Source organism: Fringilla coelebs (genome assembly GCF_963513975.1).
Source record: "Fringilla coelebs genome assembly, chromosome: 3".
Taxonomy (NCBI): Eukaryota; Metazoa; Chordata; class Aves; order Passeriformes; family Fringillidae; genus Fringilla; species Fringilla coelebs.
In genome coordinates, this window is record NC_140030.1 from 24,160,051 (window position 1) to 24,187,011 (window position 26,961).

General features: G+C 40.5%; 1 protein-coding gene across 5 annotated transcripts; it reads right to left on the reverse strand.

The window, feature by feature from the left end:
* Nucleotides 1-943: 943 nt before the first annotated feature.
* On the reverse strand, nucleotides 944-25,700 carry CILK1 (ciliogenesis associated kinase 1). Of its 5 annotated transcripts, XM_084201859.1 has the most exons (15): nucleotides 25,565-25,700; nucleotides 21,797-22,058; nucleotides 19,857-19,911; nucleotides 18,247-18,368; nucleotides 16,916-16,995; nucleotides 14,428-14,560; nucleotides 13,825-13,996; nucleotides 13,112-13,279; nucleotides 10,517-10,813; nucleotides 9,241-9,431; nucleotides 8,552-8,706; nucleotides 7,106-7,237; nucleotides 5,257-5,370; nucleotides 4,881-4,954; nucleotides 4,633-4,794 (listed from the first exon to the last, which is right to left on the reverse strand). In XM_084201859.1, the coding sequence occupies exons 2-15, from the start codon at nucleotides 21,895-21,897 to the stop codon at nucleotides 4,780-4,782; spliced, it is 1,809 nt and encodes a 602-aa protein (XP_084057985.1). In that variant the 5' UTR covers nucleotides 21,898-22,058; nucleotides 25,565-25,700; the 3' UTR covers nucleotides 4,633-4,779. The 5 variants fall into 5 exon arrangements, with proteins under 5 accessions (XP_084057982.1, XP_084057983.1, XP_084057985.1 ...); XM_084201856.1 differs by lacking the exon at nucleotides 4,881-4,954 and having other exon boundaries at nucleotides 944-4,794; XM_084201857.1 differs by lacking the exon at nucleotides 4,881-4,954 and having other exon boundaries at nucleotides 944-4,794; nucleotides 21,797-21,979; nucleotides 25,565-25,687.
* Between the last annotated feature and the right edge of the window lie 1,261 nt (nucleotides 25,701-26,961).

Sequence of the window (26,961 nt, forward strand, 5' to 3'; positions counted from 1 at the left end):
GTTTCGCAAAGCCTTCTGGAAGGACATCTCACCCCAAAGAATTTCGCTAAATTTTTTTTATCTGGGTTCAGAATCGGTTTCTCTCGGGTGTTTTTGTCGCTTCAAAGTGGTGAATCCGTGCGCTGGGTTTTTGGGTTTCAACCATCTTACTAACCGTGAGGTAAAGGGACCCAGTTGTATTGAGCTATAAATATATTCTTGGGAGCGCTCCTTGTCTGGATGTGAGGGCGATCTGGCTGCGACATCTGTCACCCCATTGATCGCCAGGGTTGATTCGGCTGATCTGGCTGGCTAGGCGGGTGTCCCCTTCCTCCCTCAACGCTCCATGTGCGTCCCTCCCGAAGCTGCGCGCTCGGTCGAAGAGGACGACCTCCCCGATAGAGACGGTACCGTTCATCGGTCAAGGGTATACGGTAGCTGCGCTCCCCTGCTAGAACCTCCAAACAAGCTCAAGGTCCATTTGTAGGAGAACGTAGGGTAGTCAAGCTTCCAAGACTGCAGACACATCCAAGTGAGGCGCTGCATGGGGCAGTCTGCCATTGTTTTGTACTTTACATGCAGAGTCTGTGCAGGGGGGGCATGTGTATGCAAATTCTGTCTTTTATTTCACTTATATCACTTCTTCAGTTCCCCACTCACCTACAAATCCATGAGCTACTCATGTCACACCCCCCCCACCATGTAAAACTGGGATCCTTGCAAATATAAGTGTATTTTTCACCTAGTTCTTCACCTATGCAAGTGTCAGCCCACTTCAACAGGTACAAAAGGACTGGGCTTGCAAGGTATAAACTGTTTTCAGCTTCTACTGCCTTGAAAGCCAGGGAGGCGGCTAAAGAGGTAACACAAGACACAGAACAGTAGAACAGGAATAGAACAGAATAATTTCCCTTGGAAAGGGACCCACAACAATCTAGTTCAGCTGCCTGTCCTCCTAAAGTGTTATGCATATCATAATTCAGTCTTGCAGGTAGTTTCAGAGGAGCTGACAGCCAAGGAAGACTAAGCAATCAGTTTTACAGGGAGTTCAGAGTGTATTGCAGAAATTACATGCTCAGACTCAAACCATGTGGCCAGTGAATGTGCAGTGCCCCTCCAAGGTGGCTTATTAAAAAAAGAAACTGAACCGCAACTAAAAAAAACCCCAACCAAACAAAAAAACAAACTAAAGTGCTTTCATTAAAAACTGAGTAAAAGAGCAAGTCAGTCAGTCAGTCAGTGCTTCCTCAAGGATAACTTTATTCTGGGCAGGACATTTGACACAGAAGGGATGAAACAAGCATTTAGAATGTTTCTGAACAAAAACACTGAATAAACAAGAACCATTATTTCTCCACATCTTCGACAATTCCACCCCCTCCTTCCATATTAAGTTTTAAAATGTTCTTTTAGTACATGTTTTCCTCCTCACAGTATGGAACATCCTGCTCATATCAACTGTCATATACAAGAACATCAAGGGAGTGGATTTTCTGGCTTTTTTTTTTTCTTCTTGTTAACATCATGGCACTTATACACTACTTTTTGGAAAATCCGGATTTGGAAAATCCGGGGTAATTGAATCCACTGTCAGACTCCTTTATTATTACATGTTACACCTAGGCCTGAGAAAATGTAAACAGTACAATTCTAAACACATTTTCCACAAAGATGCTGCTAAATATTAAAGCACAAAGTAGTAGGTTACATATCATAAATTCTCAGATATGCTGCTTGTCCAGATTTCAGTATATAAAGACCTCCATCTTTTCCATATCTGTATTGCACAGACACAGCACAGTAAAATACATAAACTCAGCTCTGTCCTGCTCAAAAAGAACTTTTCCAGCTTCAGTAAGAATGTGCTTGAGTAAAGGATACAGCCATTACATCTAGCTAATTTTCTGTCTCACTAAGTTAAAACTAGCTGTGATTCTCAATGTCAAGATTATTAGCTTTTTCCCCAAAAATAAAAGGCTTTAATTTAGGAAAGGAGGAGATATATAAAAAAGAAAATTTTAAGTACAACTTTTCTAATCTTTTGACTGGACTAAAGCCTGAATCGCCAAAAAGAATCACTGATGGTCTGATAAAGGTTCAGATTCATCCTGTGCTATTTGAATCTCACAGAGTTGTCCCCCTCCTCAGTGGAGAGACTCAGGTATCTCCAGAATGTTAGTATGCTCTCAAATGAGACAGATTTCTTTTGACATGATTCTCTCTCACCAGACGTGAGTCACCTCACAACAAAGGAGCTCACACTTAAATATGATGAATCCAAGCCTCAGCTGCCTGTTCTCATGACTTGCGTCCTTCCACTCATAGGAACTAAGTGTACAGACCAGACTACTTACATAGCCTACTTAGGTCTAGGGATAGTGGGATAGGTTCAGGGTGCTCATTCTTGAGACAAATTACCTGGTGACAAAATAAATTAAATGATACGTAGACATAAATACAGGTATTTATTTCCAAGAGAAACAACTATCTTTCCAGTTCTATCACAAATATACGTATTTCCCTTACCCACATACACCCATCAGCGTGCACTTTAGAAATCAAATGGCTGCTTTACTGCTAAGCATTGGCATTACTGCTGTGGAAGCAGTTAGGTATGGTTTGGAGTTAGTACTTGCTATGCCCAGATAACAGGGCAGCAGGACACACAAGATGTCTTTGGCATGGGTAAGTCTTTCATGCACACTTTTGCTCCCTCTTTGTCTTGTACTGTCTCACTGTGGGCTGAACTTACAAAAGCAAACAGTGACCAGTGCTCCCTGTGGTTCCCCCCTGTAGCACTGAGCCAGCAGCCTACCCTAGGGTACAGTTTCCTCAAAATCCCACACGTTCAGCATGGGAAGCAGTGAAAAGGCCAGAATCGATTCTCAATCTCGCTGCCCCTTGTGTGTCCTGGCAGATCCCATGGAGAGGATCTCACTAACACACAAGCTATTCAATTCCTGTGAAATGGCTGGAAGCTGAGAACGGCACCTGCTCTGATCCCTTCATGCTGGATTTAAGTCTCATAAATAAACTATTTTCCTGAGCTGATCACACAATGAGCTCAGAAATATCAGCATTTCTGCACACTTTTGCAGGGAGATGCATTTTTTCAGCACACTTCAACTTCGGCAGCACCGCTCCAGAACGCAGCTATGGAAGGTCTTCTCCCACAGCACTGAACAATTTTATCTTTCTTCTGGAGGAGGTGCAGAACAGACAAATGCTGACTGTGCTCTAAAAGAATCTTCTGCTGATGGCTAGAATCTGGCACTCCTTTCCAGAGTAGAACTAAACCAGATTATGGGGCTACTTCCTTTTCTCTATACCTCAATATAAATCATACTCCCATAAACTGAGTTAAATTGCTCTTCAATGAACTGTATCAATTTCAGTGAAATCAACCACAGTTTTACACCTTTTATTAACAGGACCACATAAGATCCCATTTTTTCCTGTAAAGCCTCTGGGCCAATTTATGGAAGCTGACATATTCTTCACATTGTAAAAGAAGATGTATTGAGTGAAGAAGAACTGAATATAAACATAAGTAAGGTTAGACCAACTCGTTTCCTCTGGGTTGTTTCGGTTTTTTTGAGTTTTCTTTCCTTAAGTGATTTAGAGAACAGCAGCGATTTAGAACAGCTGTGTAAGTCAGCTGCATAGATCTTGTTTCCTTAAACTATGTTGCTGGCATATCATTAATATTTTGTTACTCTGAAACCAGTTTTATTAGTTCTATTAATTTATTGCTAATATGTTCTTTAATATATCTTCAGCTCTTACATTTGCAACAAAAGAAAAAGAAGAAATAGAATCTCTTTCTTCTCCTTAGAAATCATTAGACCATTTACATAAATTTAACAGAGGTAGGTCCACATTCTATTTCATAGTGAGCAATGCCAAAGAACAACTTTTAAGCAGGAGAAAGGAACACTGTGTCAGAAAACAGATCTACTGAAGAGTATCTACCCCCTTCCAAACAAGAATCCTCAGATTTGGTAAATTTCAATAGCAGTCCAACAAAAAAACCTTTCAAAGGCAAAAATAAATTAAAAAAAGGTGCCTCCCACTATCTTTGAGCAGTCTCTCAGTGACTGTGATTGTGAAGGAGAGTTTAGACTGTTAAGTCACTCACTCCCTCTGATGTCAGTATGAAGCAATGAGCATAGGACAACAGAAGTGTGGCACTGAGACATGGCATTGCTTGAAATTACACAGCCTCAATTAGCACATAAAACTTCAGAAAATGTCTAATGAATGCCCCTTCCTCAGTACTTCTCCTTCACCACAATATTGCACCACATTTTTTTTAATCCACTTCTATAAAAAAGTTGAGTCTAATAAAAAATTTAAATTTTTTTAAGCTTCATTATAAAAATTTACTGTATAAAAATGCCAAATACCCTAAGCCTTATATACAAAATGCATCACTTTTATGAAAATAACTGGACCCAAGTATATAACAAAACATTTTTATACAAAAAGGTACAAGATTGCATTCAGATTAATGCAAGTAAGTAAAAAACCTCCTTCAAAATGTCTCATTGATGGAAGACCTGCTCCTTTTAAATGTACAGGTATATAAAGCAATATGAAATGTCCCACACTAGACAGCCTTTCCAGGGAAGCACGCACTGCTCAGAGGGTATTTCCCAGGTCACCGGGGAGCGCCGTACTTGGCAGACCAGTCAACGCGCCCGTGGATCGGCTCTGCTGCCGGCGGCAGGGGCATTAACCGTGGCGAGCTCTTGGTAGGTGAACTGAACGATGGCCATCCAATAAGGGGTCTGACTGACGTCAGAGATGCAAAATCTAAAGGACAAAAAATTCTGTGATATAAAGGTTCAGTGAGAGCTGTCCATACTGAACAACAACTGGGTACAGGTACAGATCCTTACTTCTTCAGGAGGTGAATCTCCTTTTTTAACAAAGTTTGCTGATGTGAAACAGTAGTGGATCCAATCCCTAAAACCTTAGCAGACAAAGAGTATTTACATCACTGATTTGGCAAATGTGAATTGTGTAGCAGCTCTCACACCAACCTATAGGTTCCATTGAAATAAGCTGTAGATAAACCCACATATTTAATAAACAAAAGTAAACACAAATCAAATCCCTCTCCATATGAAGTTCTGCAAGGTTACATACAATACTTCTAGTCAATCATATACTGACAAATAAAATAAAGCAAAGATAAGTAGTTCAGTGCTGCATACATACAGCATCACTGGAGTACTGACAAAGGGACCAAGCGAACTTTAGTACTGGACTTACCAGAAGATGGGTCCACAACTGGTGCTAACTGAACCCTCTGCCCAGCAGAACCTATTTCCTTCTTCAGAAATGAAGGGACATAAGAATTCGTTAGACTGCTTGATCCTGTGGGTCCTGAAAGAAATGGCAAGGAACACCTGAACACAATGGATCTCCCATACTGTCAACAGGAGACAAAGGCATGCCCTGAGGGATCATTTTCAAGATCATGAACTGATCAAAACAAGAACTTAATTGAAGGCACTCCTATATAAACGCCTGCATTCAGGAGAGTGTCAGCATCAGACTGCATTAGAGATGAATGGAAAACATATACAAATTCTACCTGTCAGAGAGAATGGCAGTTCTCTCTGACATCTCAGCTTTTTCAAGGTTTCTCAAGGCTTTCAAAACTTAGCATTTCAATTGAAATTATTTTGCTGGACTTTCAGCAACTATGTGCTAAGAATATACTGACTCATGGTTTCTATGTAGTGAGTCTGGGGCTTTGGTGCTACACAAAGCTCTTAGTGAAGAGCTGTGAAAAGCTCAAGTGAAGCCTGTGAGAGCACAACTTAAAAATGTGGTAAAGATTCACATTTCAGATTTTGAAAGCCCGCTACAAAACTTGTCCCCAAGATGAGCAGGAACAGATTTGATTGATCTGTAGGATAAACCATAGAAATGGAACAAAACAGTCTAGAGTTATAGCACAGAGGGGTACAAAACAAAAAATCATGCATAGAGCAGCGCCATCATGTGTGTGTGCCTATGCTGTACTAGAGAGGTGGCAAAGCCTATTGTGGGAAATGATGGTAATAAATAAAAAAAAGAAAAATCTAATGACATCCTATGCTGCTACAAAAGAAGCAAAAACTTGTAAAAGAGCCAGGAAGAAGACTGTGCTGTGTATATAAAGGTTCTCTTGTAGTTTTGCTATTTACAGTGTCCTCCCATCTTGAATCTTTAAAGAGCTATTTTCTGATTAAATTACATCCAAAACTTTAAGTTATTGTTTTGTGAGTTTTTAACCTCAGTTTCTAGAGGCCCAAAATGCTTCTTTGGGCCAAGATTCAAACTTTGGCAATAAAATACTTTCAAAACAACACATGCAAAAGAAGTATGGCACTGCAGAACTGTATGACATGAAAACCTGAAGCCATGTTTTAGAGAGGAAATACATAGATACAAGCTAAAAACATCAACGTGTTATTAACATGCAATATGTAATAAAAACTAATTTTAAAATCTACAAAATTATTACTTCAACTCAAACAACAGTGATTAAATACCTGAAATACCAAATACCAAAAAAAAAACCTGAAGAAGAAAGATTCAAGAGTTTTGCTTTTTAGTCTGAATTTTTAAACTATAATTACTACATTATTTTAAACAACATCAATTGAAAGACACAATAATAGATTTTCTTTGCTTAATTCATGTAACAACAGTGGTGCATATGGCTAGTTCAATTTATACCAGCTTCCTCTAGTAATGACAGCCATTTATGTACCAGGTAGACTAAAATAGTTTGGAAACAAGAAAACATGACTTAAAGAAACTGAAGAGAGAAACTGAAAGCAGGAGGAAGTATTTCAGGTTGAACAGATCTAAGCTCTCCAGCCTTCCATGCATGGGGTACTTCAGACTTGTGAGGATTCCTTCAAAGAAATTAAGTTTCAGTTTAAGGCAGTCCCTTAAATTGAAGAAGAGCGCCCATAACAGATTTTAACACAAGAACACACAGGGTAAGCAGGTGTCTTCAGAGCTGACAATGTTCTGGAAATGGATGACTCCAAAATACACTGGTGGGGAATTGCACAGACATCACTTATTACCATTCCTCAGAGTCTTAAGCACACCTTCTTACCTGAATTCATCCCGTCGGGAGTACCTCCTCCCAAACCAGAGGTTTTCTCAGACAAACCAGAACTGGGCCAGTGATCAGATGGAGCAGACTCTTTGTTCAAAGTGGAGACTGTGCTATTCCTGGTGCTTATTCCTATATTGCAGAAATGCAAAGATTACTTCACTAAAATCCCTGTTGCCCCACAGGCCTGCATTCATTCCACCTGAATGCACAATCTTACAGACGATGTCTGATTCAACTTAGCCAAAACCTCTCCCTTCTCATTAACTCTCTGAGCCACTCTCCATCCTCTCATTATACAGGAATGCTGGAACTAGCCACAGGCCCTAATCCTGCAGACATCACAATATAAGTAGTTCCACTAGCATCAATGGCTGCTTATATCACAGGACAGGACTATCCTTACATCAAGGCCACGAATACTCTCATGTCACAGAAAGTGAACCTTGCTACGTACATGAAATCTGTGCTTCCAATAAAAGCCTAACAGCAACAAGATAACTTGAGAGGCTATAATGGCAATTCCATTTCTCACAGTACTGTACTCTTTGTCTCTCCTGAAACCTCAGATTATGCAAACAGTTTGCACTACATACAGTTCAGATGACACCTATTATTTGTATTTAATAAAGCTCCCATATTTAAGGAGGGTACCTAACATTCAAGGATGCACTCACAATTTAGGATATGGCTAGCGCAGTATTGGGATCCATGTGTTTTACAATCTCCTCTAGTAAAACAAGTTTTAGCTACCAAAACTCTATCTACGTGAGACAATTTGAAGTCAATTATTATTTCAGGAAAAAAGACTGAGTTTGCTGTCACCTTCTAGTTTACTAAATTAATTTTGAAGTAGTAATACTACAAATGAATAAATAGCTAACACAACCTTTATGAATAGAAATTATAAGAATATACTTCATCTCATTTTAAATACTGGCAGACATGCTGTGTGCCTCCTGTACTTCATCCTGCCTCAGCACTGGTGTCAGTATAGCAGAGGTTACCATGAAGACAGGCATGTAATTCTCTACAGAGACACAGATCTGCGATTTACTTAACTCCAAACTACAGCAAAGCATATTCCCACTACTAGTTTGCCTGTTGTGAGATAAACACATGGCACTTTCTTTTCTAGTCTAGAAGACCAGTCATACTTTTTAGGGAGACAGGGAACAGTTTGACACATATACAGACATTTTCTAACACACTTCTAAGTATCCATGAGGAGGAAGAAGTACCAACAGTCCTGTTCCCTTGTTTGTACTGCTGGACTACTAGAATGTAGTTTGTGTCATGGCCATCTACGCTACAAGCTTGTTCTGTCCTCGTGCTCTTTGAGCAGCAGCCTGCCTCCACAAGTTTAAAGGGTAAGAGCTAATATACCAATGACTATTTCACACTCCTGTTGGAATTTCAGGAAGAAAAGGAAAGTATTTTACTAACCAGGTCGATACCTAGAATGGTTTAAGTAGTGCTGCTTTGCTGCAGAAACTCGCAATGTAGGAGTGTCCTGCCGCAAAAAGGTCGCATGGGAAGTTCGTGCACTGCTGCCAGAGCCTACAGCATCCAAAGGCTTCAGGTCCAAAATGCTTTCAAATCTGTAATTCAAAAATTGGTATGTATAGTCCAATTCTTATAGCACATGTATATTCACTGACTTTCTCAACTACACCCCATCTCCCGGAATCATTTCCTTGTAATGTGTTTGCTACACCATAAACACACAGGCAACAGGGAATATTATCAACCCGAAGTCATGCAAGTGCTCCTGAAAATCAGATCTGTGCTTCTAGTTCCCTTACATACGGCTTTTAAAGTTTTTATAAGTCAGTCAGTAAGTTTCTCTCTTCTGTATACCATCCATGGAAACTACAGCTCAGACTTGTCCAAAACAGTTTATATGCATGGAATATGTCAAAATGGTCCACATGTAAAATCGAAAGTATATATTCAAAAATTAACTTGGGGAGACTTAAGCCAGTTATAATTTTCAGTGGGGAAAAAAAAACCCACAAAATTGTATAGAAATACATTTCTGAATACAAAGAAAGCATGAAGAGCAACATTACTAAGAAAGAGGAAAAGGGCAAAGAAATAGACCAAATAGCAGGTACACATAAAAACCCCCTTACCTACAAAGAGTTTCATCATTCTGCCTCTTTTTGTTTTTCAAGTCCATTCTCATGATGGAAGAGCTAAAATCAAGGTCTTCCAAATCATCCCAGTCTTCAGAACTCTTAACTGTCCTGGGAAGATGTCCCCATCTTCGCCTAGGTTTTGGTTTAAGTTCACCATTTATATTCTCAGATCCAGCAGATGTTTTCTGTTACAAAGATTGAAAAGAAACAAACCCACATGCTTAGACCACAATCGAGGTGACAGGAACAAAGAGGACTTTTTTTTCCCTCTATCTTCAAGAGTAATAGTGGTAGTAGAGGAGTAACAACACAATCTTCAACTTCCATTAAACATCCTAAGAACACAATCTATAGCCTGCTGACATTATTACATATCTTCTGCATTTTGTCCTGCAATAAAGCGTCTTGAACTTACAGAAAAATAAACTTCTCGGGTCTCAATTCCAATACTATTCATGTTCCAGTATGCACCTCCCAAACCATTACCTTATGCTCAATTTTTACTTCTAGACCCACGTTGGGAATGTAAAACTGCACGAATGCTTATGTTTCCACAAGCCTGTGTCTAGACATTTAATTTCTTTTTTTTTCTTGCAGGACATCACAGGCACAAATTTGTGTCTCGTCAGTCATTCAGACTCAGCAGTACATTTTGACTTCATGTGACACTGCTCAGTACAGACCCTGCTTATGACTGACCCAGTAGCAGCAGCATTCACACTGTCTGCTCTCATCACCTATTTTATTAATCCAGTCTCCTATTTACTAGACAGAAAGGGTACATTCTCATGCTGCAAGAAGAATCTGTTGGTTTCCATTTCCAGTCTGGAAGACCAAAGGGACTATTATTCCCAGTCAGTAAACCGGATGCCTTAAATGGATGAAGGCAATAGTCTCCCTAAATTTAAAACCTATTTAGTTTCATACTTTTCTCTCTGGCATCAATCCCATTAATATTTTGAACACTGTACATCCATTTTATTAATATGAAATCAGTGTCATTCTGTCAGCGGTACAGGTGTAAAGGGTAGCACAAAATGACTCTAAAACAAGAAATTGACCTCCTTGTTTTACAGCAACTGGATTTAGATTTCAACAGAGGAACTCCAGTTTCTAGCAGAAATTTGAAACACTGGAACCATTTTTTAGTTCCACTCACTGTCCTTTTAGTGAAGTACAAGAACCTTGAAAGAGAACAAGAAAAAGAAACACAAGGAAAAAAGTCAGGCACTATATCAGAAAGCTTATGTTATGCTAGATGGACCTTTACCTGCTGAGGAACCTTATTGTGTATTGCAGGCAGAAGAACCTGGTTAGACTTGTCCTCCTGTAAATAGTTACTGTGCTCAGCCCCAGAGTTGTCTGTCTTACATGCGTACACCATGTGCTGAGAAGACTGGCTTTGTTGAAAAGGCCTTGATGAAATTCGGGCATGAGGTTTCAGAGGGGGCTGTGCTGGAGGGACAGGCTTAATATGCAGAGACAATTTATTATGCAGCTCCTTTTGTTTTCCCAGTTCCTGAATGCCCAGGGCATGCCCAACCTGGAAGTATGAGTATCGAAGTGCCTAAAAAGTAATAAAGATGTTAGGCTTTGAAAACCAAAGTTTTTCATCTACCCCAGTCCTATGTATCAGCATAAATTTCATTTCCTTTTTTTGTGGGGTAGGAAACAGTAGAAGACCCATCTCTCAACACTAGATTCTAGTGAGCACAATCCACTTTAAAAAAATGTTGCAATAGTAGGGAATTTTCAAGAGATACTGAGTTATCAAATCCTCTGTGGACTACGACAGAAGGCAAGGTTCTGCAGAATTGAGATAGTTAACCAGGTGTATGGCAGCTAAAGGCATGTTTCATTACATGCTGTCTCTTCATGTGTGTGTGTGAAACACATCCCCCTCATCATTACAGATTCAGCCAGCAAAACTCAATGACCCCAGAAACATCTCCTCCATTCTCCATTTCTGAGACTGAATTAAGTGAAAAAAATACGACCCTTATGGAAATTAGCATCTACCTTTTCTAAAAAGTTAGTTAGGAAAGTACTTTATCTGCCTTACAAGTAATTAGGAAGTTGTCAGTAAAAGCAATTTATCTTGCTTCCCTTTGGGAAGGGAAGATGAGGCACACTCATCTTCCCTTCCCAGAGACTTCTTACTGCAAAAAGCTTCCAAAAGCTCAGATTCCTCACTCTATTTGTACTTCACCGTAAAACATTTGTTCATGTTTTTAATACTGTTACAGTCAGTCGTTTTTTGTTCTTCATTACCTTTGAGAGTTCATAATCTATTTCACTTTTTAACTGTTTTCATTGAATTTCAAAATTTTAATTGCACTTTGTACTGAAAGTCTAATTAAATCACAAAGGTTCAGCTATGGCCCTGGAAGTCAAGTGTCAAGAATCCCAGCTGTTTTCCAAAAGGTGCCCTGCTCATTGTATTAGTTGAGTACTACCCAAAACCAGCAGATACCACCACCCATACCTGCAATACCGATGACCTGGGCAATGCTCATGTACAGGATGTTGGAACATATCTGCAATGCACTTGAGCTGAGGCTACCCAGCAAAAGCAAGCCTTATCTAGGCAACACTGGGCTGGAGGAACAGAGAGCAAGGTGGACTAACAGCTGGCTGAAAGGTCAAGCCCAAAGGGCAGCAGTCAGTGCAACGAAGTCTTGGTTGGAGGCCAGGACCTATCTGTGTTCCCCAGAGGTCATTACTGGGCAAATACTGTTCCAACACCTCCACTAATGATGTTGCTGGTGGTGCAGAGTGCACCCTCAGCAAGTCTGCTGATGACACACGTAGGAGGGGCTGACACACTGGTTGGCTGTGCTGCCACCCTGCAGGACTTCCACAGGCTGATGAAACAGGCTGACAGGAACCTCGCCAATTTAACAAGGATAAATACCAAGTCCTGGGAAGGAATAACCACAGGCACCAGTCCATGCTGGGGACAACCACCCGGAAAGAAGCTTTGCAGGGAAGGACCTGGTGGACACCAAGTTGAACATGGAACAGCTACCAAATACACCCTTGCTGCAAATAAGACTTAAGTCCTTGGCTGCCTGAGCAGGAGTGCTGCCAGCAGGTCAAGAGCACTGATCCTTCCCCTCTGCTCAGCACGGGTGATGCCATGCCTGGACTGCTGTGTACATTTTGGCCTCCCCAGAAGAAGAGACACGGACATAGCAGACAGAGTCCAGTAAAGGGCCACAAAAGTGATTAAGGGACTGGAGCATCTCACATATGAGCAAAGACAGAGAGCTGGGACTGTTAAGCCTGGAAAAAAAGAAGGTTCTTGAGGATCTTATCAAAGTATGCAAAAAACCAGAAGGGAAAGTGCAAAGGAGATTGAATGAGTCTCTTTTCAGGTGTGCCCAGCGACAGTGGGAACAAACTGAAATACAGGAAGCTCCTTCTGAACATCAAGAAACACTTTTTTACTCTGAGAGTAACTGAGCACTAGCACAGGCTGCCTAGGGCCAGGTGGCTGAAGCAGATTCCAATCATTCTGTGTCATAATTCAATGAAAGAACAGCATCACAGCCTTCAGCCATACATCCTACCTTCACTTTGCTGCTATTCACAGTGACTGACTGGATTACACTTAATTCAAGTGTATTTACACATTTGATTATTAAGCACATACCCCAAGCAGCTGGTGTTTCCTGCAAAAGATTAATTACTCTTAATTACCCTCCTTTGTCTTTCAAACTGTTCTTAGATTTTCCTCCCTTCTAAGAACTGCACCCTTGAGCAACTCCTAAATGACTGTTCCTTGCAGTAAAAGAAAAAAATCACAAGCAGACCAAAAAAAAAAAAAAAAAAAAAAAAAAAAAAAAAAAAAAAAAAATCAAACCTGACTAGCTGTTGGTCGCTTTTTGGGGTCCCACTGCAGCATGTCTCTCATGAGCTGCACTGCTTCACTGCTAGCATTAGGTATGAGAGTTTTTAGGTTGTTAGGTACACACTGAGGCCAGCGAAAATTCATGGAAGCTGAAAGCTGGTAGCCTTCAGGCCAGTCGTTCTGCAAAAATGAGATTTTCAAACACAAAAGAAGTTCAGCTATAAAGTATCAGTGCCTAAGCACACTAGCACATTTCTACCAGTAACAGACCGTGTCCAGCTTACTCTGCTCTTGCATTGAAAATTTCACTACAAATCTTCACCCCAAACACCTGGTGAGAGGTGAGTCTTGCTGTACATCTGACAGAGTCAAGGGCACAAACGGAATGAGGAAGTAGGAGTCTTGCCACGATCCCAATTTTTAACCTCTTAAACCATAGGTTTTTATGCAATGTACAAGAGAAAATTAAATTCCCACCTAATGAAATCACAGTCTAAGGACTCTGTTTGCTGTGCAGGGGTCTATTTTTCCTCCACTATGTGTCAGGTATAGCATAATTACTGCACAGAAAATAAGTCTTAATTTAGTTTATTATATCTGAGATCAAAACCATAAATTACCAGTAAGGAGGAAAAATTACTATTTTTATGTTTACTGCTACCGTGCCATTGCGTATTGTAGAACAGCTCCAGGATTACTGCAGTCTGGAATATCACTTCAGTTACCTTTTTTGGCGTCCCTAAGACTTGGCAAATTTTGAATATAGTATCAATTTCACTGGCGCCTGGGAAGAGAGGCCTCAGCGTGTAAACTTCTGCCATTATGCACCCAACCGCCCAAATATCTATGGGAGAGCTATAGCAGGTGGATCTCAGAAGTACTTCAGGAGCCCTGTACCTGTAGAGGAAAGAAAGAAAAGGAAATCCCAACAATCAACACAGTTCAAACATACATGAAATGGCTCACCTCTTCATTCTTTGCTATTAAGAGCAAACATTCTTTGAAAACCTCCTCTCCTGTCCTGTACACAGACCTTTTTCTTTTTTTAACTACAAAATCTTCTGTAAACACTCTTACACCTTCCTGACATACAGCAATCTTAGCACGTTCCCACCTGCCTTACTACACTCCCACTCTGCTCCTGTGCTGTTGCTATCTGTAAACTATCTTGCACTAACTGAAGCTTTTCAAATTACACCAAGCTTAAATAAAAGTTTCATAATGAGAAGGCAACAAAAGTAGTATAACAATCAGCACAAATTCAGTACTGTACTACTTTCAAGTGTTGATTGCAAGTTCCTATAATGTAAGCGAGTACTAGCACTTACCACCTTGTGGATACATAATCTGTGTAAGGAGGTCGAGATCTGATTTCTCGGGCTAAGCCAAAATCTGCAATTTTCACAAGTTCTGGTCCCATGCAAAGCAGGTTTTCAGGTTTCAAGTCCCTGTGAAAGAACCCTGAAATTCAAATAAAATATTGATGTGGATTGCAATGTCACTCACAGCTGTATCCTTTATTTTCCAACTGGATAGTTATGCTTTAGTTCTTAGCATTGAAGCTGGAATAGCACCACACAGATATCAAAGTCCTACATGATCAGCAAAGCTGATCAGTACACTGTTGTTCAGTTATGTTGTGAAGAACAGTATAGACAAGTTGGCTATCTTGTAACAATTCAGAGCATTTATTCAGACAGCTCTCTTTCAAGCAACAATTCTCTAACATTAAAAAAATTCCACCATTTTAATGCTATTTTCATTCTAACTGGAAACTGACCAATGAAGTTATCAATCAATTATATAAAATGTTATTTTAAACAGAATATAAATTTAAACAAGGAGATCTTTGGCACTTCAAACTTCTTTTTAAATCTGAGAAGATAATCTGCAAGCACTGAGCTACTCAACACCTTGTAAGAGGATCTCAGTGTATTTTTTTAGTGTTCCCTGCATTCAGCAAAAACGGATCAGGAGTGAGTGCTTGGCAAGAGCTCTTTTACTACAAATGAGAGAAGAGGGATGGCATATCACTGACTACTGTCTCTCAAATTTGCTTCCACCACTAGCCCAGAAATCTTGTCCTTCTGCTTCCTTCTTGCAAGCGCCTGAACCACCGTTCCAAGATACAGCTCCCTCTGCAGTATCTAACTGAAGCTCTCCCAGCTCCTTTCCAGAGACTCCAATATGCTTACTTTTTCCATGGCTTTGAATATGTTCCCACAGACAATGGACTAAACATTGACACAGGATATGTTGACATTGTCCAGTATAACTAGATTGCCGTTTGTTCATTAGATTAATGTATAACGGCCTGAAGACATAGTGCTATAGGTATCTACTAACCAGGAGACTGCATCCTTCCTAGGGATGTTGAGTAGATATTCTGGTGCCAGCCAGAATTACTGCTTCTTTGTGAAAGGTACCAGGCAAAGCAATCAAGGCTGTTCTTAGAATTTAGTACAATCACTTCTGTATTTTGCTGCACAGACATGCACCAACAGAATGCTCATGAGGCAACTTATTTCATGAAAAAACTTGTAGAAAGAGCAATCCGTTGTGTACTCAAATAAAAAAAGATGCTTAAGACTTTGGATGGACAAAGAATGTAAGAAGTTTACTTGACAAGCATTTCTATGCCACACAGGAGCAGAATGGAGAAATAGAGAGAGGGGAAAAAATGTTCATGTGATTTTTTCCAAAACTGTTGTGGAAGGCATCTTGGGACACTCATGCTTACACTGTGAGCCACAATATCATCACAATCATCCCGTTGTGCTTGCCAAATATTTCCAGGTGTTCTTAACGACAGATTTACAACATCTTGGCAGAAATACAAGTCTAGTGTGGCAGCAGGTCAGTGAAGAAGGCAGTTTCAACATAGAATTGTTCAGTCTTAACAGCTACAGTAAGTTAAATAGCAAAAAAAGCTGTTCTGAAAAGCTGTGATCCATTTGACAATTCATTGAAAAAAGCTGGCTTATATTTTTGCAAATCAAGCATGATTTTTTTCTGCGTTTACGTATTATGTATGTCACTGAAACAGACTGGAATTTATTGTTAGGTTTCAGATGAGTATCCAAGCCCCATTAGGAGTGAATAAAGTCATTAGCTGGAAAGCAGTTTGCAAATCACAATTAAATGTGCTCTTCAAGTGAACTGCAATGCTGATCCTTATAAGCAGACTCTGGCTAGCTCTCTTCTGATAACCCAGAGAGCTGCCCAGCAACAGACCCTTCAGTGTATCTACCAGAGAGAATTGCAGAGGTCAGCAAAAAACAGTGAGGAAGCTTCTGTTAAAGTAAGGTGTTTGTTTTGAGATTTTTTTTATTAGTTAAGTGGGTCTGGTTACTACTGGCTGGTACATCAACTTTAACCATTGTTATAAATATTAGTCGGAAGCCCATGCAATGAAGGCTGCTTATCACTCAGACTTTATTACTTTAAATGTATCCTATAGAAAATGTGTGTTTTATTCAGGTATCTGTGTGTACCTGGAGAAAAGAGTAATTTCAGGGGACCTTTAAATCTTTCAAGAAATGTGTTCATTAACATCCAATGAGTTTGAGTGGCCAGCTGCCAGACTGAGAAAGTGAGAATCTACAGAGAAGGAACTGAGAAAACCTCCAGAATGAAGTATTAGGCGACTATAAAATACAGGTGTTTTCAATCATCTGAATCTCTCATACAGAGCCATTCTTTTGCTCATTCTTTCTATTCAAGTTAGTAATGTAATTGCTTTTCTATTAATCAAAAAACTTACACAAACACTATCTGTCTCTAATTCAGAAGGTTTATAGCTAAAACATAACCTACCATGCTTATGAATAAATGCAAGCCCTTGCAGGATCTGATACATAATATTCCTAACTGTAGACTCAGGGAACAGTTTGTTTCTGCGGAATAAAAGGGAAGAAATAAATATTAATGACTAAATTCATACATTAGCTTATGCTATCTAATGAATCAAAGATAAAAGGTAGCAATGACAAATAAAACTGCTAGTCAGCTTTTCATATTTGCCTACTTTCTTTTCTTGTTACAGAAGAAGTTCTTATTTCTTATTCTACAGTTCCTTGGCACAAAACTGGCAATTAACTAAGAATTAAGGAAATAATTCACATTCTTAAACATCTGACTTACACAATGTTTAACAAGTCCATGGCCTAGCTAAACTGTAGAGAGTATGATGCAAAGCATACTTTTAGAGACATCTGGGCTTTAGGTTTTCATAAGAAGGCAGGATATCAAGCATTTCTGTGAAATTCTCAAAGATAATTGGTTTCTGTTATAGACTTGAACCATTTCTTCAAAGTTCATTATTTCATATAAAATATATCCATAGGTATGTGCCCAATTAAATTACAGTTTTCTATACCAGTGCACGCACAGTGTTTTTATGCTTAAAAAGGTATTTCATGAGCCATTCACATAGATATATTATAATAATAACCTTACTTTGTTAAATCAAGGAAGATTCTTGCCATCTGCCAGGCTGACACTATGGTCCATAGGAAAAACAACTCAAAACAGAAAATACTGCTGTCAGTTATCCTCTGGTGGATGCTACCATGGCCCAAAGGCTAAAATTAAGACTTTCTTATGCTCCAGCAAACACCAAAAAGCTACATTTTATTCAGAATGCTGACAAATGAAATAAGCAATCTTTGATCATGTCAGTTCAAACAGCAAGGAAAAATAATTCTTGGAAGCAATCAAAAATTTGACACCTCTTGATTACTGTTTCAACTACTTTTTATTTATTCATTTATTTGAGGAAGCCATAAAAGAAGAGATGGTGATACCAATCTCTTATAAAAAAGCACCACTGGAGTACTTACATAGAAATCAGAAGTTCTAGGTCCAATGCCTCCTCAGTATGAGGACTATTAAAACCCACAGTTCCTACCTCTGAAAAGAACACCCTACCACACTAATGTGGGACAAGAGACTGGAAACTCTCACTAGACAGGCTGGGATATGCTCAAAGGGGACAGTCACAGGTCCTGCTGCAGCCTGCAGCTTTAAGCTGTAGTGATCCAAGCCTAAACAAATAGTCTAAAGTCCTTCGAACAGTATCAGTGGTGTTAAAAGCACATTACACAAGTAATTAATTTATATCAGGAATGGGTGATGCTGTTACATACCTCTCTTTCATTAACTGATAAAGATTTTCCTTCATGTATTCAAACACAAAATACAGATGATCATTTTCCCTGATAACTTCTTTCAGCTTTACCACATTGGCATGGTTTAATTTCTTCAAAGACTAGAAACAGAAAATACAAACAGGATTTTACAAGGGTCTTAATATAATGAAGAAGAAAAAAACCCCCAAATTATTTCACTGTTGCAGAAGGATTAACTTCAAAAACTCTTTGGTGTCTTAAATAATCAGACAGCTCTGAGAACAAAGACCAGATCTCCAAGTATTACCACATGCATATACAGTCTATACAACAATTTAATGTGCTGCTCATTCAAAATCCAGTTATCTGCTATCACTGTAAGCACCAAAACAATTGCATTTTCTCTGAAAGAAACTTCCTAACAGCAGAATTCACACTCTTCTTGCACTGGCAACAGTCAGGTTAGAGTCAAGACTAGAAACAACACTGGAAAGTCTTCCTTGGTACTGTGGATTAACTTTTGCAGGCAGCTAAGCTTGTTCAGCCCCCCAAGTGAGATGGGGGAAATAATCAGAAGGGCAGAAAGTGAGACAACTCACAGGCTGAAATACAGAGTTCAATGGGTAATGCAAAAGTCAAGCATGCAAGCAAAGCAAACTAAGAGATTTATTCACTGCTTCCCATGGGCAGGCAGGTGCTCAGCCACTCCAGTACAGCAGGGCTCTATCATATATAATGGTCACTTGGGAATCAAATGCCATCACTCTGAAGGTCTCCTGCTTCCTCCTCCTTTCCCCACCTTTTGTTACTCAGCACAATGTCACATGGCATGTCCCTTTGGTCAGCTGTCTCGGCTGTGTCCCCTCCCAGCCTTTTGCCCACCTTGAGCCTATCCAGAGAAGCATGAAAAACAGAGAGGGACTAAGGTTGTGAAAGCACTGCTCAACAATAACTAAAACATACCTGTGTTGTCAAGACTCTTTTGGTCAGAAATCCAAAACACAGAACCATAGAAGCTGCTACGAAGAAAACTAACTCTACCCTAGCTAAAACTAGTAAACTTGGGTCTTCCTTCTTTTTTTAGATTTTCATTGTATTCAATGCCCATTTTTACAGGGTACCGTAAGAAAAATGACCTGGGTTTTCTGCGTGTTTTCTGTGCTGCAACTATAAATTAAGAGGCCCCTAGAGCCTACCCCCAAAGTTTCATCAGCATCAGAATTTCATACTGTCTCTCTGTCCCCAAGCCAACTATAGAGAAACAATTGCACGTACAAAAGTTAATGCTGCACAAAGGGCATGTATTCTCAAGCTCTGAAAAACAAACACAAATCATCTTCAGGTGCTGTGACAGGAAAGCTCTCACTCACACACCCCTCGCTGCAGGGAGGAAGCAGCTCTCTATAACCAAATAATTTTTGTAAGACTACAAAATTTCAGTAAGTGTTTTTTTAAGATGACTGACAGTCCCTTCCAATGCAGAGTCAGGAAACAGAACTGAAATATCATATGCTACAGCTCACTTTGGGAGTAGTGTTTTGACATGAGAGTTGTAAAGAATTTGATGTAACCCCCAAATGTGACCGTGATCACCTAATTTGAAGTCAAACATTGAATAAAACAAGTACCTTAACCTCTCGAAGGTTCATGCACTCCTCCCAGGAATAAAACTTTCTCTTCATTCTACAAAAGTAGAGGGGAAAAGAATGACTAATAATGCATTGAAAACATCAGCTGTTCTTAGAACCAAAAGCCTCACTGCATCTTAACAATTCAGTTCTTCCATGAAAAAGTAAGATACTAGCTCCTCTGTCAAAAAACTTTACATCTCTAGACAAGGTATAGTCAAGTTGATTTACTAGAATACACACTCAAATAGAATTACAGTCAAATAACAGTTACTATTACATAGGATTGCATTTTTCTGTATATATATCTTGCTGAAAGTAATTCAGAACCTTCAACAAGCTCAGGCACGCTATTTTTCTTTCTGGTCTTAAAATGTGGTGGAATAGAGTCTAACTGTGAAAAGAACAAGGGTAGTTTTGACAGTTTTGACACAAATCAAATGAAGATCCAATCACTTCACTGAGTCTCCAATTTTATCATATTCTCCTTGCCCTTCATCTCTATTTTTGATTTCTCTGTGATTTTAGTATTTTGCTGTATTTTCCTTTGTGCACTACTCCCCATGTTTCTCCTTCCCTTGCAAGGTGCATCTATTACGCCAACCGCTTTTCGAATTCTGCTTTCCACTTCAAGCTTATAAGCAACTCTGCTGTAACAGAAACAAACTGTGCGGCAGTTTTCTCCCAAGCCAGACTGTAACTCTGAACACAATATTTGTGTGTAATGTATGGTCCTGTGTGTTCATACACGTTTTGATTACCATTCAGTTCTTTGAGACATAACGCTATGCTTCAGGACCAAAAGGATGAAGGCTCACACATACATGCACATAGAAGATCACAGACTAATACTTACAAAAATACTCAACTGTGTAGAGTCTGAATTTCAGAGCAAGTTAGGCACGCTCTGAAGATCTGAGCCTTTGCCTTTAAAGATAATTCAGTACTACTTATTATTGTAGCAAGTTTCCAGTTTGAAATCGGCTTTCACAATTAGAGTAGTTTAAGAACTACAAGGCCTTCATGTTATGAACGGGTCTGGATTTTTTTTAGCAGTGTTTTTGCAGTTACTCTCTTGTGCACTCAGTTACCAGGCCACTTCTGTTTTTAACAAAGGACCGGCATTAACACCTAATCTAAGAGAATACTTCTGGCTTGTTCTGATTTTCCTGAATTCTTCCCATATTGCAAACTGAAAATTAAAGCAAGACCTTTCAAGCAAGGTCTGATACAGACAAAAGACCCTCAGCAGAAGGAATTTAGAAAGTTGAAAAAGCCAGCTATTGACTCCTCATACAAAACAGCATTGTACTAAAAGCTCTTTTGACAAGTCTGTCCCTTGTGATGGTCATGGTCAGTATTTCAGGAAGGTGCCTGCAAAGCTTTACAGCTGTCTCTTACCATAGCTAGGACAAATAAGCCATTTACAAACTGAAGTCGCTACTGAAGCAGAAGAGAAAATCAAGTGAATTTCTCAAAGGATTTCAAGAAAATCTTAAACTGAAAAGACCAATATGTCATAGCATAAAAGATACAGATAATGGACAATGAGATCAGTTGTGTTAATTATCACGGCAGTATTAATATTCTATTGAAAATTAGACTACAAAATATATGTTCCATGTATGCAGCAGCGAAACTGCTGTAGATTCCAAAGCAGCACTGCAGAATACTCTAAGTAATACATAAAACTCGTTTGACTGCACACAGCAGCAGAATGCTGTTACACAATAAGCCTATGTATCTCACCCTCTTTATTCCCTGATGAGGCTTTGGAGGATACAAGGAACTTTTTCATGCTGCCCAAATACAACTCCATATTAAAAGTTTGAGTACTTCACAGAATGTGAAGTACTCAAACCAGCATGACCAAGTTGATGCGGACCTAAAAAGGAAAAACCTGCACTATGCATTATTAAGCAATGTATGAGAACACTTACTTTTTAATGGCTATAAGTTCTCCAGATTCAATGCTTCTCCCTAGGAGAACAGAGCCGTAGGTCCCATCACCAAGCTGTCTGATAGTTTTGTACCTATTCATGATGAGGATACTTCAGCTGCAAGCGCATTTCAGTCCTTGGTGCTTCCTGTGTTTTTTCTCCTTCGAGTGTAACCAGTTCTTTCTGTGGCAGCATAAATATAGAGCACTCAGGACAGTGTGAACAGTTGCAGGAATCATGTTTTCAAGACTTAGCCTTTGGTCTGAAAGCACAGAACATAATCCATTTGATTTCCATACCCTTCTGAGATTGCTTGTTTGCAGACTGCACTCTACTCCAAGAGAACAGTTCCTGTCAGCCATACACAAACAGTTGTCCTGGTGCCTCACCAGAAAGGGCCAGCCTGGATCTGGATGTAACTGGGTAAAATCCCTAAAGCCAGTCCCATGCTAAAGCTAAAGGTATCTTACAGAAAGCTTGCAGGCAGCCCTGATGGGAGACACTATTACTAAAGTCACAGGATAAAGTCTCAAAGCCTGGAGAAAGCAGTCTGCTACCAGAAAAAATTAAGTTTTACAATACAATAGAAGGAGATCTGTCCTAGCCACATTTTTAGGCATGTAAGTCACCATCTTACAAGTTACACTGCCATCAGTTAAACCAATATCCTGAATTTCCACATGGTCCTATGTGAGAGAGCACAGACATATGCATTCCTTTAAACAAAGTGTGCAGAGGAAGAATATTACATTCATGTCAGGTAAGACCAAATGTATTTTACTACAGTAACTCTAAGCACGAATCAGTCTCTGGAAGTAGAGGCCACATCAGCTTATCTACCCAGTCTAGCTTATCTACCCAGTCTTCTGTTGTAACACTGCATGAACAACAAAACCAATAGAACAGTTTGAATTGGAAAGCACCTGAAAAATAATCAAGTTCCAACCACTGTGCCGTGGGCTGAAACACCTTCCAGTACCCAGGCTGCTCAAAGCCTGACCCAGTCTGGCCTTGAATCCTTCCAGGGATGGGGCATCCACAGAATCTCTGTTGGATAATAAAGCAAAAAACTTCTTGTTTCTAGTTTAATGTAATTGTTGCTGGTATTTCCTCAGCTGCAGTTTAGAAAAAATGTAATCTATTCTATGTAAACTAATCATACATTTGAAATAAAACAAAATTCCCCTGCAATGAAAGTTTGGTCACTTGCATTCTCTTATTCTTCACCTCTTAAAAAGACAACAATATTCATGGCTTATGACTTTTGCCTTCTGTAACGTGTATTTTAACAACACTTCCACTTTTTTTTTTTTTTCTGTAGTAGCATTATACCTCCCTTATCTCACAAAGCTGTATTATGATTTTAGAGGTAATGGGATAATGTTACTGGAACTCTGAACTGACATCAATGCAGAGCCACAATCCTGTAGATGCAGGATGTTGTGAACAGATGCAGGATGTTGTGAACCTCCTTTACTTTCCATCTTCTAAGCCTACTAGCCCTACTAATACTGGTACAGGAATAAAGACCAGGAAGTTTGAAGTCAGAAGACCTTTTGGCAATTTACCCATTGTGCAGCATGTCCCTAAATCTATCTCAGACACTGGTCAGTGTCTCAGACAAGCAGGATGAACCGCCCTCTAGCAGTACCTGTTTCTTTCCACACACTCACTACTACAGAGAACCAGGACTGAGCACCTTACATTAGAGACCTAGTCCAACATTTTGTACCACTTGCCATGGAACACAGAGCCTGTCTCTAACAACAGCAGTTTTGAGTACCAGTTCCTTTTTGGCTGGTTTTCGGATTGTACACCTGAATAGCACAAAGCTATGTTCAGTGGTCTGCATCCAAGCTAAAAAGCTTTAACCTGCTTACTTCAACTGGTCAGTGACTGCATGGCAGCTCAGAAGCCTTCATTCATAACCCTGGCAACAAGATTTCAAACAAGGACATTGTCTTGCACGTTTTCCTAGTCTGAAAATCTAAAATTTATTCATATCCAAACAATTTTATACAGTAATTTCAAATCAACACAGTTGGGACTTCTGGACTCTTCTGCACATACTGCCCTGATAACAGAGTTCTGAAACCATGACCCTAACAGCTGTGTTGTCTTAAAATTCAGACTCCTATGCTGTCCCTGATTTACCATTCACATATCCCTTTCAGGGAACTATGCCTGAAGAGTGGAGGAGCACCCTTGCCTCATATTTGATGACCAGAGCAAAACTAAAGACATTTAACACTATTAGCAATAATCACCAGTGCTGGATAGATTGGTTGTTTGATGTCTCTTGAACAGATACAAGTGGTGAGCCCAACTATTTCTTGCTTACTGAGGATATTAAATTAAGTGCCTCTCCTTCCCACAGCCACCAATTTTCAAAAAACTTGTATGAAATTATCTTTGCAATTGTCAAATGTGACCAAAACAGATTAACTGAAGTATTTTTTAGGAATAAAAGTGAGTAGAGAAAAAAAAAAAACAAAAACAAACAAAAAAAACCACCCCAAAAACCAACAAAAACCCCAAACATAAAAAACAAACCTAAAAAAACCCAAAACCCCCCCAAATCCAAAACCAAACAAAAAACCAAAACACAAAAAAAACCAACCCTCACCCAAATGAAATAAAACCCCCAAAACCAAACAAAAAACCCCCAAATCACCAATCACCACCACCAACAAAAAACCCAAACAAACAATCCCAACGAAATCAAAAACACAAAAAAACCAAACCAGTCAGAAAACACTTACTTCAGTGAGGAATTAATGCTAAAAAATATGCCAGGATGCACAGAAGTTAACCCAGCTCCCCTGGAAGCACAAATCCACCTGTGTGAAAACCCACTGACAAAAGCTGAATGAAGTCTTCTCGGGTTAACTCGATCAGCACCATTTCTTGTTGTTAATAGTGAGGTTGTTTTAAAAATCTACTTTACTCAGCCTTCAGACTGTTTCACCTGAGTCCCACTGAAATTACTGAATAGAGTGTAAGTCTCCGACAAGCAGTCTGCAGAGCTACAATATGTATCATCTAATTAAAAAGTACAATCTACACAAATTCACATCGCAGAGGATGTAAATATAAACTGCAAAAATATCTTCAAGCAAAAAGTGTGTTGTTACTAAAGAGTAAAACGTAAACCCTTTATTTCCACCATGTTTAACACCGTGTACAAACTCTACCTCACCTATACTTTTTTCCCCGCAGAAATCGAACAGCAAAACGCCTTTAATACCAAGCCTAATTCAATATATCGAGAGTGCTTTCTAAGTTCAACTCAAACCTACTGTTGTCGCTTATGAACCCTTTAAATACGTTTGCACTCCTGTTTGAAGTGCTGAAGCACTGAGAACTGAAAGCGAAACTAGCTCGCTCTGCCACAGCTAAGAAACGCAGACAGTAAACAAACAGCATGTGCCTTTTTAAACTTGTCCTGCGCTGTGGCAAATACTCGAAGGTATTACTAGCAGGAAGCAGCGAGAAAGCCGCGGTTCAGAGCCGTGGGTGTCCATGGGTGCGGTCCCAGCGGCTGCCGCCTTTGTCAGAGGGCTCTGAGGGTGCCCCATGAGCTGCACACCCCGGCAGGAACAGATGTGCGATGGCGGGTCCGCCGCTCAGGCCAGGTCCCGGCTCCTGCCTGGCCTCCGCGCCCGCCCAGCCTCGGCCCCGGTACACTCGAATGCCCCCGCTCCCATTCCTCCCTGTACGAGACGGCGGGTCCCTCGGCCCGCCGTGCCCGTGCCCGGCAGGACTCACCGCGGACGCGTCTCCCCGCTAGGGCCCGGCCTGCGGACAGGCCCGGAAAGGCGGCGCCGCGGCCCCGCCGCCCCGCGGAGCAGCTGCGGCCCAGAGCGGCCCCGCGCCGGCCTCGCTCGGCCCATGGCGCGGCCCCGGCCCCCGCCCCCGCCCGGCCCGGCCCCCCGCGCCCCCGGCCCGGCCCGGCCCGGCGGGGCTCCCCGCGGGGGGACAGCGCCCCACGACCGCGGCAGCCGCGCCGGGCCCCTCGCAGAGAGGGCGCTGAGCTGAGTGTCAAGGAGAATAAAACAAACCAAACCATCTCTGGAGCATCTCTCTTATGAGAGACTGTGGGAGCTGAGCCTGTTCAGTCTGGAGAAGACTGGGAGGGGACTTCGTCAATGCGTAGATTTATCTTAGAGGTGGGTGCAAGAAAGATGGTGCCAGACTCTTTTCAGTGGTGCCCAGTGACAAGACAAGAGCAATAGCCATAAACCGAAACATATGAGGTTCCATTAACCGTGAGGAAGAATGTTTTTACACTGAGGGTACCAGAGCACTGGCACAGGCTGCACAGAGAAGTCTAGAGCCCCTCTCCAGAGACACTGAAAACCCACCCTGGACGTATTCCTGTGTAACCAGCTCTAGGTGACCCTGCCTTGGCAAGCGGATTGGTCTAGATGACTTCTAGAGGACCTTACCAACCCTAACAGTTCTGTGATTCTTGTGAAAACAAAACCCAGCCGAACAAACACGAACCCCACACTGATGGGCTTCTCACATCTCAGAGAGGAGTTTAAACAACAAAACTAGAATGCAGAAATACCAAACTGTAAACAAATGGGAAGAGTATTGACATTTTAAGTGGGGGCTTGTGCCTTCCTCACCCAAGCACCAGCAGCTCATCCTGGCTCTGACAGAGTCAGCCTAAGACATAATGGGAAGAGCAGTAAAAGGAAAACAAGGAACAAAAAATTGTTCTAAAACAATAGATTATAAGGACTGTAATAGTGATTCAGGAAGTGTCAGCTTCTTTTTACACTACATCCTTTAGTTTTTAAAAGTAAAGCATAGAGTTAATTCCCAGGGTTTGGAAAGACAGGATGAGCTAGTGCTGTAATTCAGGAGTACAGTGTAGGACAAGACATTCATTTGCTAAAACAGGTGTGGGGAAAAACAAAGCTCTGAGTGCCTCCCCCACCCCATCTAGTCAGAGGCTAATCTTTATACTTACACGAATATATCATAAAGAGTTAAATTCCCTCCAACACACAGAGCATGATTCTCAGTGAAGCCAGGAGGAGCAGTGTACACTTACATGAGATTTCTGCTTTAAGCCACCCATATTACATCCCACGTGCAAATCACGTATTAGCACTCAGCCCTGTGACTGCCACAGGGTGCTGTTTTTCTGTTTT

Excerpts from the sequence above, each read along its gene's own strand:
- CILK1 (XM_084201856.1), bottom strand. The coding sequence starts at position 21,897 with ATGAATAGGTACAAAACTATCAGACAGCTTGGTGATGGGACCTACGGC. Across the intron at positions 18,369-19,856 it reads TGAACCTTCGAGAGGTTAAG|TCTTTGAAGAAATTAAACCA; the intron begins GTACTTGTTTTA and ends TTCTGTTTCTAG. Across the intron at positions 13,997-14,427 it reads GATTATGTATCCACAAGGTG|GTACAGGGCTCCTGAAGTAC; the intron begins GTAAGTGCTAGT and ends TTTCCTCTACAG.